We start from the raw sequence: 12,427 nt of genomic DNA, 5'->3' as shown, positions 1-12,427 counted from the left end.
TACAGCCAACGCTGCAAATATGGTTTGTGCAGCGAAGATAATGCAGCTCATGCATGTCTGCTGTGTCCCCACTGTGTCATGTCTGCTTGCTCGAGTGAGGCTTCACTTTTTCATTTTTCCCAAACAAGTTTGCACTTATGAGACAGTTTTGCTCACATCTCAGGTTTAAACTGTCTGATTTACAAGTTTGCACTTTGTGTTTAATGTGACAGGAAAAATAAAATACATGAGTATTTGAAAACACAGTTGAAACACTTTCATTGTTGTAAAAACAGATAGAATCGAAATTAATCGATTTAGAACTGTATTAATCAAAATCGAATTTATTCAGGACTTTGGCAAAAATACCCAGCCATAATGGCATGTATGGCAGCATGCAAGACAGATTAAAAAAAACAGCTCTTAATTTAAATGTGCAAAAAGAAAATACAATATGTGTTATTCATTCAAGCACCTCAATGCAGTTCATTAGAATAATTTATAATTGCTGAACCTCACACCCCCTTTACAGCAAAATGAAATATAACCTGTAGTTTTGGAGCCTTGTGATAACTGCAAATATTTTGTGCTTTAGGTGGTTATCATGAGGGACTATCAGCACAAGAATGTGGTGGAGATGTTCAAGTCTGCCCTGGTTGAGGAGGAGCTGTGGGTCATCATGGAGTACCTGCAAGGAGGAGCGCTAACCAACATTGTATCGGAAACAAGGTATAATGCAAGGCATCAAAATCCTTTGGTTTCTCTTTTCAATCAGTGAGCTAATCAGCCACAAGGGGGTGGTGTGGTATAGACTGGAGAGGGAAAAGTGTTCAAAGACAGTAATATGCTCTGTCATGGGCCTCCAGCAGCCTGAAGTGCTTTCTATGTTGATCTTCAGGACTGTGATATGAAAAATGAGGCAATCTAACTGGGAGATTTAAATATTTACTGGTTACACAACTTGTTTCAGAGGCAGTTAAAATAAATCTTAACTAATCTGAACTTTACTCAATTAATAAAAGGTCCTACTAGACTAATTACGTATTCTGAACATGCATAGATCCTGTCTTTTGTAATAAGAGTGAGAGAAATAAAGAAAGCATTCAAAATGATCTGTCATAACTCCTTTCTTTCCTCAAGAAAGCTATCTAAAAATAGATTCTCTTGTAATAAGAAAACAACATTAAAACAGCTGAGAGTACAAAGGGTTGGAGGTTTAAATTTGACACAGGCGCTTAACGATATAATTTAGGATAATTATCTCACCCAGAATCATGTTAGTGACAACTGTGATGTATTCATGACTTTTATTCAAGACACAATGTCTGCATTTACTGTTAAAATCAAGGGAAACCATCAAAAAAAGAATCACCTCCTGTGGATGAATTATATCATATGAAAATTACTGAAATAAAAACATCATGCTCTTAAATTATCACTCAAAACAAACACAATGAATGATAGACAGACAATTACTTCTCTTAGAAATAAAGTGGTAAAGGAAATTTGATTTGAAAGCAGCATTTTTTTAGTAATTAATATAATTAATACTGCAAGGGGAAATACTAAGTGGTTCTGGACAAATATATATAAAAAAAAACGGATCAGAACTGGTATAGTGCAGAGAGAAATTTGGGAGCTACAGCTAGAGGAGAAAGCCATTTATGATCCAAGGGATATTGTAGCAACTTTGAAGGATTACTTAATACTATTTTAAAGAACTGACTCAAAGCTATTGCCCCCAGATAGAACGCCATCCCGATGGCAATGAATGCTAACAAACCCTTTCTTATTCTGTGTAGTGTCTCAGTCACAAGTTAATTAAGCTGTTTTTGATCTGCATTTTGTATTGATGTAAAATTTCTAAAATATCACATAGAATCTTTCTTCACACCCTTAACTACTATAATAAATAAAACCATAAATGAAAGTTACTTCCCTTCTGGAAGTGCTGTGTCAAGACACCAGCCTTTAAGTCATGTAATCCTGCAATAAACAGCAATTACAAACGGATAAGCATACTTTCAGCAGAAATAGTAGAGTAACAAATTGCAGATGCTCTTAACAACAGTCCATACACCTTGAACAGGATGCAATTTGGCCTTAATTTTATTGAGACGGCAGTTTGTTTCTTGTTGAAAAACATACCGGTAGAATCGAAATTGGAAGCAGGCGGCGTTGTTGGTGCTGTAGTCATTGATCTCAGAAAAGTCTTTGACATCATTTATCATCGGATCGGATCTAAAGTATCTGAAGTACTCTAAATTTGGTTGAATCGCGTATATCTGCAAGATCAAAGTGTGTTGGGATGCAGAATATGAAGTCAACATTATGCAACAACAATCTTGGGGTACCACAGGGATCAGTGCTAGGTCAGCTGCTTTTCAGTGGGTTTATAAATGATCTACCAAGTTGTTGTCCTTCAAATATCACCTGCCAAATGTATGCTGATGAATCTGTTCTATACAACGATGCAAAGGATAAAAAACACACTGTGCTAGTGCTGACAGATGGTTTGACGAATCTGTGTAACTGGCATGTAAAATCCTAGCCACTGTATGTCAGCAAAGGGTAGAGGTTGGTTAAGGACCCATATGTAGAGAGGAGGCAGAGATGAGTTTTGCTGATTCAAAGAAAAAAGGCAACAAAAAAATATCCAAGAAAAAAATACCCAAAACCAGGAGACGTCAGGGGAAAACACACATTGGGAAAAAAGCAACAATGAGAAACCAGCAAAGAGTAACTGAACAGGAAAAATATATATGGCAGACAGAAACAATGGGAGGACTAATTATCTGATAGAGAGCAGGTGTAGAAGGAAGTAATTAGAAGGAGCTAAGGGAAAGGAGACTGGCACAAGGGGGCAACACAAAGTAACTTAAAACATACAAGACTTCTCAAATATAACACCAAATGCAAAAGGAAACAAGAAAAAACAGAATAATATAAATTAAAGTGGAATTGAAAACTTAAAAACAAACTCCAACAGAAGTCAACAAAGGGAGAACCATAACAAGCTATGCATGAACATATCCAACACTGTGTGCATGTACAAAAAGAGTAAATAATCACGGTGACCCTAATGCTTTTTGTAAAAGGTACAACAATTGATGCCGTAAAAGAGTTGAAATAGTTAGGAGTTTAATGAGAATTCAAAACTACTGTGAATAAAAATAAGTTTAACTTGTCAAACTTTGGATTTATAAGACACAGTCTAAATATTGAGTCAGTAAAATTGTATTTTGACCATGTAACATAAGTCCAACTGCATAGCAAGTTGGACATCAGCCTGTAAGATGACGATAAAGCAGACGAAAACAGTTTATAAAGACAGCTTTGGTAAAATCATGGTACAATCAGCGTGTGTGTGTGCTCAGCACTGTTAAACACAACAATGCTCTCTTAATTTACAAAATCTGCCATGGAAAAACACCTCCCTTGTTTCAAGAATTTGTGGAGAAAAAAGCCCAACTCAAACAGATCAACAAGAGCTAGTTCTAGAGGCGACTGTGTGGTTCCTTTATTCAAGCCCCTCTCTTTGTTTATGCTTGTCATTCCTGCAATTCAATACCAAACTCCAAAATGAACTCCCCACTCTCCCCTCTTTGACCAAAAATCTTAAAGATTGGTTATTGGAAGAAGAGTACTGATGCCACAAACTTGTATATTTATAGATACTAGCAAACTATTGGTGTACTATCCCTAATTTCATAAACATCACTGCTTTATTATCATTACTATTTACATTACCAAATTCATTTTCAAAATGTTCTTTTTATTTACCTTTTAGGGGTAAGTGCTACATGCAAGGCAAGACACATTTTATATTCCTAAAAAATTGGTATTTCTAGAACCATGTGATTATAATCATTGGTATTTGATTGATTTGATGCTTTTTGAGTATTGTCTCACTCTTTGGCACTTTATATTGACTGTGTAATTGGGCAATCAGCAATATAATTGCACATTTAAAGATTCAGTCCTTTGACATCTAATTTTATCTTTTTGACACTAGTGAAATATGTGTGCTCCCTGGAGTCCCTTGGCCTGTATGTTTTATGATTCACTATATTTTTCTTGTTCTTGCTTTTCCCTTTATTTTCCATCCAATTGTTTTCAAAGACATGTTTTCTCTATATATCATTTCTCTACCTGCTTATACTGCCCACTATCATAAAGGTTTACTTGTTGTTTTATTGATTTTATTTTGATTTTCTTATTTTATGTTTTTATTACTAAACGGACAGTTAAAAATCCGCTGTAGGCTATAATCTGGTATATTAAATTCTCCATCAATAGGCATTGTCCCTTTTTAGATAAATTCAAACTCATTTAGTCCGCCTCCCTCTGCTGTTTTTATAAAACAATTTTAGATTTTTTAATTACTATTTTGAGTCTGTTTTGAGTGGAGGTTTTGAACTTTCCTTAACTGCTTTCAAATTGTAACACATACCAGGAAACTGAGCAGGCAGATTGAATGAGTTTTGACCATTAGTGTGATTTTTTCTTCTGTCTGTCACAAATGCTCAGCAGTAGAAACACAGTTGTAGACAATTACTCTCCATGTAAAGGATTACATCAATCTGTTATTGTCCGCTAATATGCTTCTATGTCTGATTTCTCTTGCTAAAGAAAAACAGCTCAGTATTTACTGTCCTCTACAGCTGTGACATTACAACCAAGCACCTTAGTATTTCAGATTCAAAAGGAAGTTTATGTGGCAGACTAACACAAAACAGTGCATAATTCTGTAGCGAGAGGAAAAAGAAATGCTGTATAGATTTTACATTTTTCTTTAAATGAGAATCTTAAAAGTGGGTTGTGGTTTTCTTCTCTGAAGACAAGCATATTGAATCTCTGCAGGTCCTGCAATGTTGGCTAAAACTACCAATAATGCATTTCAGAATACTTTAATGATTCCAAAGGGAAATTACTTAATGCATTTTACCTCAGGTAAAACGCATTTGTGCTTCACTCTTCCTGAGGCCTTCACAAAACCACTGTGTTTGGAATAAGGGGAGTGGTCTAAAGAGTCGGGTTTACCAGATTTATTCAGGGGTATCATAATAAAGTGGGTTGAAATATAGCCTTGCAAACCTCTTAAGGATATGTTTTTCCAAATAAATTGTGATGAAAAAAAAAAACACTCTTCCTTCCCTCCTAATAAAACAGATCCATGTCTGTGTAAAATCCTGGAAATGTTTCAGATGCATGCATACTATTGGACAGCTCCGTATATGTTTATGTTGCAATAGTGAAATAAAAAAGCCACATTATCTTTGGGGAGGAAGGAGTATGTTCATTCGTCATTCCTCTTGTGTAGGAGTTGTTGTTCTGAACCTTGCACCTTTTATCATTGCTTTTAACGTGCAGTGATTCATTAATTTTCAGCGCTCTGGGCTGTTGGAACCGGTAGCGGGAATGTGTGAGATGCCCATGTACAGTCAGCCTTTTATATGTGTAAAACTTGTCTTCCTGCAGGCTGAGTGAGGAGCAGATTGCCACAGTGTGCGAGGCTGTTCTTCAAGCTCTGGCCTATCTCCATTCACAGGGCGTCATTCACAGAGACATCAAGAGTGACTCTATCCTACTCACACTAGATGGAAGGGTATGACACATCAACGCTCCCCCACCCAACAGCTGTCTAGTTAGGATTTTTCTTCACCTTAATTTGTAATTCTGTTGGGTTTCCTCCAGGTGAAGCTGTCAGACTTCGGTTTCTGTGCCCAGATCAGTAAGGACATCCCTAAGAGGAAGTCACTAGTAGGGACACCTTATTGGATGGCTCCAGAGGTCATATCCAAATCCCCATATGGCACGGAGGTGAGGAGAAAACCACTGATAATCTCAACTATTATCCCGACCTCTGCCATCAGAGCTGTTACAGTGTTTACTTCTTTGTCCACCAGGTTGATGTATGGTCCATGGGTATCATGGTGGTGGAGATGGTGGATGGAGAGCCCCCATACTTCAGTGAAACACCTGTAGCAGCAATGAAGAGGCTCAGGGACGAGCCAGCTCCAACTGTTCGAAATGTCAGCCAGGTAGTAGAAAAAACCCCAACTCAAATGCCCTCACATGGAGATTTAGATTAATATTTTAGATAAAGCACAGTGGAAATGTACACTACCTCTACCTCTACCACTACTTCTTTTCTTCTAAATAGGGTCTTGTTCAGTATTTTTTTGTTTCTTTTGCGAGTCTTTCTAAGTATTTATTCGGACTTTAACAGCTTTTTCACTCCTTCAGTGTAGTTTCTTGACAGAAAAACATAAAGACATTAGAAGCTACTCAAACTATTTGCACACTACAATCAAGCTTTTGAAATCTTTGGTATATATGAAATGTTGATTTTTTTGTTCAGATATTCATAGTCCGTGAATTTGTGTAACAGATCAACACAAGATCATCTTTGACTGCAAAGTTTAGGAAAACATTTACATATAGAAATGTGTACATACATGTAGAAATGCGCATGTTTTACTCCCGTGCTTCCAAACAAAGTTTAGTTCAACCAATTGCCCTCAGAGGTCGCTTAATTTCTAGCTAAAGGATTACATCTAGAAAAACCAAGCGAAAATCCTGTTTGTATTTAGTCAGAACAGGGCAAACATGTGGAAGGAAATGCTCTGGTTAGATGTTTTGACTTAAAGTCTGACTAAAGGCAGTTTTGCTCCTACTTGATGTCCTAATTGCATGACTGACTTTTATTAGAACAACATTTGATCCAGCATCAAAGTAGACAGGTCACATTGATGTAATAGTAACCTGCGTTTGTAGGACCTTTAGCCATTTCTGTGTCAGTGTGTGGCTATGGATTTGTTATTTTGTGGAGACAATCTCCCAGGAAAGTGCTAAACTCTGGGTCCCCATAAAGGAAAGTGTACTTTTCAGGTCAGGGTTAGGTTTAGGAGGAGTTTAGATTAGGTTTAGGGATACGTGTCTATTAGTAATATTTAGGGTGTGTTTTTGAATGTGTGTAGGTGAGTGAATGTAATGTAAATGTAATGAAATCCCCTTTATTGTCCCACAATGGGGAAATTCACTCTCTGCGTTTAAACCATCCCCTTGAGGCACAGTGGGTTGCCATTGTGTGGCGCCCGGGGAGCAGTGTGGGGTTAAGGTTTTTGCTCAGGAATCCAGAGTGGAGGCTGTGGGGACCAAACAAGATACTTGCAACCTTCTCAGAGCAAAAGGGTACTGCTATAACCACAGAATGCAGTCACAGAAAGAAGGCATCACCCTATAGCAGCCCAATGTACTGCAGAGAGGCATGTCATTAGCAAGGCAGAGGAGTAGCAGCCACCAGGCCAGAAAGGCACATAGTCAGGTACAGGACAACGTGCCCACTCGACCAAGCCACACCATCACCTTCCCCTGCGCAGGTCAAGCCTGGAGAACCAGTTCAAGTTTAATTATTGTTCAGTTTAATTATTGAGATTTCTTTGTTACATTTTTTTTATTAAATCTCAATCAAGTCCATTTAAATTAGGTTATTTGATTTAAAAGAGTAAAAAAGTTCAAAGGGTATGAATACTTTTATACAACACTGTACAGGTGATTTATTTCTGCTACACAGAATTGCTAATCGCTAGTGTACTTGTTTCTCTATTTCATTCAGATCTCTCCAGTTCTCAAAGACTTTCTGGATCGCATGTTGACTCGTGACCCTCTGGAGCGGTCCAGCGCCACTGACTTGCTGGAGCACCCCTTCCTGCTGCAGAGCGGTTCACCTCAGTGCCTGGTCCCACTGGTGGAACAGTACCGGAAACGCATGTCTCGTTGCTGACCCGTTTGAGTTTAAATTCCCCAAACGGCCCAACTTCAGCCTTCCCTGTACTGTACAGGCCTGATGAAGAGGACAGGATCCAGCAATCCTAATGTGGTTGACAGCTCCATGGAAGCAGACCTGGGCAGCACTCTGCTGCCAGCATCATGGCGGCTAGTTTGTTTGTCAAGCGCGACGTAGTCTGGGGCATGTGAGAAGCACTTTAGAAATGAGCTAAAGGCAGCATGCAAGTCAAGTCCTCACCTCTCAACTCAATTGGCTTCCTGCAACTTTCAGCAGATTGACATGGCACAATATGGTGCATGATGCACTGACAACAGAAATCTATCTTTCACATATTCCTAACAAGTACTACTCTAAAAACCCTTTGTGGTGTTTTGAGTAGGTATTAATGCAAGCTGTGCAAAACTCATTAGGCTCCAACCACAGTAGCTCATTGTGACAGAATAAAGGTACCTCTGCACATCCTCTCTGTTGTGGAAATTGGACGACGATACACTCTTTGCATGTCCAAATGGAGGCACACCTGGCCTGATGTGAATGCTTGAAAATGTAATGGAGATGCGAAAGACAATTCTCTATATTAGCATAATAAATGGGTAAATAAAAGCCCAGCTGCTACTATTGGACCACTGGGAAAAAACAGTGCCACTCTCCTCTTTTACTCCTTTTACATATTTCATTATTTCTATAAAAAAGGTGTTGTAGGTTGTTTGTATGATGTGAAAATGGGAATAGTTAAATAATAAATTCATATGGACTCTAAACATAGACACATTAATAATGTAAATATAAATCCTTAATATTAGGGTTCTTTCCACTGCTGAGTTCAAACTGTACTTTAATTTCCTTAAATGTGAGTGTATAGGTTTGTATGTATGTGTGAAGCAGCAGGTGTGTGTTAGGCACACACCTTCCATCATTGTTGATACGACCCTCTTTGTATTGTGACAGATGTGACAAAAAATGAAAAGCCAGAAGATGTGTGCAGCGATACTGATTATGACGTGGATGTATACATGTGTGAGGGTGTGCTGGTTGTGTGTGGAGGGGGGCTGTTTTTGCATTTGTTTGCCTACACAAAGCACACAGGCCTAGCATGTAGTGCTGCAGGACACCTTCCTGCCCAGTTCAAACTTTGCACATAGTCTTTGTAATTCGACACGGATACACTTGTTTTGTGTGTTTCTATTCCTGTGTGGATCATTCATGACAAAGAGAGCAATGCGTTTAAATTTTGTATAAATCAATAAATAATGCATACAGAACTATAAATGTGATATGATTTAATTCTTTGTATATGAGAAGAAAAATGCAAATGAATGGGACAAAAATTGAAGAGGTTATACTGTTTTAATTAGACATTTAGTATGTACAGTCACAGATTTTTTAAAGCAAAATACATATTCATACATTTCTTCAAGACACAAAAGCAATAAAAACAATAAAGAAATTATACATTTTTCATATTGTAGACTGAGACGAGTAGCTTTCAAACTCACACTTCACAGCGCTGATGCTGTCAACGCTCGGCTGACTGTTGACCTGCTGGTGTGTGTTTGACAGAGGGTAGGTTTCAGAGCGAGACATTCGACCTCTTCCGTTTGAGGAGCCAGAGGAACAGTCGATCACCATCCTCATAAACTCTGGAGCAGTGAACCGACGCAGCAGTCTGGTCCCCAGGCCCATGAACCCCGGGGTATGGCTCGGGAACTTCTCCGACTCAATCTCCTCCCTGGGGAAAAGGAGTTTGTTGTGTCGGGACACTGAGCCGAGGCTTCCTCTCTTCTGTTGCCCTCTTCGGCTTAATGTTGCCCTCTCGTTAGCTTCTTCTTTTTCAGATTTGAGTTTCTCTGGGAGGGCTTTCCCAGGCTGAGCCATGCTGTTCAAAAAAGGTTTTGGTGCTGAAGCAATTTTGCTGCCTTCATTTATCAGAGCTGGGGGTTTCCCTTGACATTCAATCTTGTCTATCAGGCATCTGTCATCCTGTAGCGAGGCTCTCTTTGATTTGCTGGCTGACAGCCTCATGTCACGTACATCACCCTGATAAGACTGCTTTCTGCTGCTCAGAAGGTCCAGGTTAAACGATTTTGCCTTTCCCCAGAGAGGAAAAATCTCTTGCTTTTGCTCTGGAAGGCGAACATCTCGACTGATGTCTCTCTGGCTTTGCTCAGGAACAAAGTTCATTAATTTTGACCCCTTTAACTCTCTAATCTGGCAGTTTTGCAGCTGTTTGGCTGTGATGAGAATGCTTTGATCCTCCTCAGTTGGGCTTTTCTCTATCTGAGGAGGCAGAACCCAGCTGTTGCAGTGATTATACTCTTGAGACTGACTCCTGGGACACCTGAAGCGACTCCGCAGTCCAGTGCTTTCTCCTGTTTTTCTCTGTCCCTGAAACACATCTGGCAGTTGCTCTTCATCTGTTGATTGCTTGGAAAACCTCTCAAGAACATGCCTCGGAAGCCTATTTGGAAGGCGGCGCTCTACTTCAACAGCTTTTAACTCATCAACAGGTGGATCATCTCTGCAAACACCCTTTCTGCAAGGAAAATTCAATATCTGGACGCACTGGTTGTGCCCAAAAAAGTTGGCTATTTCTTTAGCTGAGTGTCCAGCATTGTTGGTCCTGTCTAACCCCAGCCCCAGTCTTTTGAAAGCCCTCACCAGGAACTCCAGCACCTGACTATGTCCAGAAAAGGCAGCGTACATGAGGGCACTGTTTCCCCAAGCATCAGTGACATCTGGGTCGGCACTGAACTGCACCAAAAGTTTGATGACGTCCAAGTGACCCACCTCACAGGCATGGCTCAGGGCTGTGCGGCCATCCTCATCCTGACAATTGACATTTGCCCCTTTCTCCAGCAGCAGCTGCGTGAACTTGGTTCTGGTCCCAGGGTCTTGCAGGCATACAGCATACATAAGCGGGGTGCGACTATTCTCAGTTTTTGAGTTGATGATGCGTCCATCCAAGGCATCCAGGATGAAGCGTGCGAGGTGGACTTTACCGCTGTGCATTGCATCTAGGAAGGTTTTGGTACCAGATCCCTGGCGTAGATCTTTTGGCCTCATCATCTTCCACACACTCACTTGTGGAGAAGAGTCGACAAACGGAGAAGGGACGTCTGTGATGAATTGTCCAACACCTCTTTGTGATGACAGCCAGTGCATTCGCCACAGAGTAAGAGCCAGAGTGGAGCTGCCAGTGTTTTTATACCTCTCTCTCCACATGCCCTCCCAACGTTTCCTTGGCAACAAACGTCTGAGGACCATTATGCAGTGGCAGCATCCATTCAGCCCGAGCACTCTCTGCCTGGAGAGAAATATAAGCTATTTGAACAGAATAATTGCTCAAGGAGAAAAAAAATGACCAGTGTTTTTCATGTCAGGTTTGTAAAATAAAAGGATAACTTTTTATTGTTGTCGGAGGCAAATTACTAAAATCTGTTATTTTATGTAAATAAATAAAAAATTTAAACCAGCCTGTGAAGTTTAAAAGTTAGGAAAGCAAAAATTGCCTTATCAAAAAAGTACACCAAATCATCCACTTTCTCTCTGTGGTTCACTTTAGTGTCAGATCCCTGTGTGATGTTTTTAGACTATAAGGCTCTCTTGCACTCTGAGATTTAAAGGTTTCGTAATGGCAATATTTCCTGAAGGATGTTTTCATTATTAATTTATTTATAGCACAGAGATGCAGCAATGTAGCAAGGATAAACTAGTGTGAAAACCTTCTATCCTTACAAGAAAACAAATGTGACTTACATTTCAATATTGTAAAGGACTTGCTGAAAAGATTTTTGACATCTGATGGTTTTCTTTAAAGAAATCCCTGAAAGCATCTATTAAACTTGGTTGTTGTTTAGCCTGAGACAAAACTCTTGTTGCTTTGATAATATATCTGATGTCCTTGTTTGGTGCTTTTCACACCTACTGGTATGAATGATAAAGATGTGCAAATGATGACAAAAAATTCTCTTGATTTTTGAAAACTCTTAAATAGAGTGAATTAAGTTAAATCAAATGATTTTTTTAGGCGGCTAGTCGGAGCTGTGGCTGCAAAGTTGTCGTGGCGGCAACCCTCGAACACACTGGTGGACAGCACCAGTGAGGGAAGCTATCAACCTGAAGAAGGAGTCCCATCGGGCTTTATTACCCTGTGAGACTCCAGAAGCTCGGCTGGTCACTGAGGCAAAAGCTGGTTCACGGTAAGAGTTCGGAGAGGCCATTGAGAAAGACTTCTATACAGCTATTAATGGAGCATTGCAGTACCATCACTATTTATAGTGATGGTACTGCAATTTATATAGTGGGGGTGGTGTTGCTGACCTCGACTCGGGACGTCGTGTGTCAGTGGGCTGAGTACTTTGGTGACCTCCTTAATTCCACTAACACATCTTTCATTGAGGAAGCAGAGCCTGGGGGCTCTGGGTTGGGTTCTCCCATCTCTGATGCTGAGGTCACCGACATGGTTAAAAAGCTCCTCTGTGGCAAGGCCCCAGGGGTGGATGAGATTCGCCTTGAGTACCTTAAGGCTCTGTATGTTGTGGGCATAGATATCCATAATAAAGGCTAGATGTCTCGTCCGTGCTGCTGGCCAATGGGGGTCGACGTCCGCACGTGGCGGCCATCTTGCCACAGGCAGCTCGCTGTTTCGTAACA

General features: G+C 40.0%; 2 protein-coding genes across 3 annotated transcripts in view; one reads left to right on the top strand and one right to left on the bottom strand.

Moving 5' to 3' along the window:
- Positions 1–9,038, top strand: part of LOC119789557 (serine/threonine-protein kinase PAK 4) — a 29,523-nt gene extending 20,485 nt beyond the window's left edge. The window contains exons 4-8 of one of the 2 annotated variants that reach the window (XM_038294486.1): positions 575–708; positions 5,461–5,587; positions 5,677–5,802; positions 5,889–6,023; positions 7,601–9,038. In XM_038294486.1, the coding sequence (XP_038150414.1) occupies positions 575–708; positions 5,461–5,587; positions 5,677–5,802; positions 5,889–6,023; positions 7,601–7,768 (690 nt within the window). In that variant the 3' untranslated portion in view covers positions 7,769–9,038. The remainder of the gene's footprint in view (positions 1–574; positions 709–5,460; positions 5,588–5,676; positions 5,803–5,888; positions 6,024–7,600) is intronic. The other variant, XM_038294485.1, reaches the window with a different exon arrangement.
- A 194-nt stretch (positions 9,039–9,232) lies between these two features.
- On the bottom strand, positions 9,233–10,960 carry LOC119789530. Its single transcript, XM_038294452.1, has one exon. The coding sequence runs from the start codon at positions 10,934–10,936 to the stop codon at positions 9,233–9,235; it is 1,704 nt and encodes a 567-aa protein (XP_038150380.1). The 5' UTR covers positions 10,937–10,960.
- Positions 10,961–12,427: the final 1,467 nt, after the last annotated feature.

This window comes from Cyprinodon tularosa, unplaced genomic scaffold (genome assembly GCF_016077235.1).
Source record: "Cyprinodon tularosa strain WSP-4 unplaced genomic scaffold, ASM1607723v1 ctg340, whole genome shotgun sequence".
In the NCBI taxonomy this organism is placed as follows: domain Eukaryota; kingdom Metazoa; phylum Chordata; class Actinopteri; order Cyprinodontiformes; family Cyprinodontidae; genus Cyprinodon; species Cyprinodon tularosa.
Note: the sequence above shows the minus strand (reverse complement) of the source record. Positions and strands in the feature narration are given on the sequence as shown.

What these genes read in the sequence shown, in the direction of transcription:
- LOC119789530 (XM_038294452.1), bottom strand. Translation starts at nt 10,936, where the DNA reads ATGCACTGGCTGTCATCACAAAGAGGTGTTGGACAATTCATCACAGAC.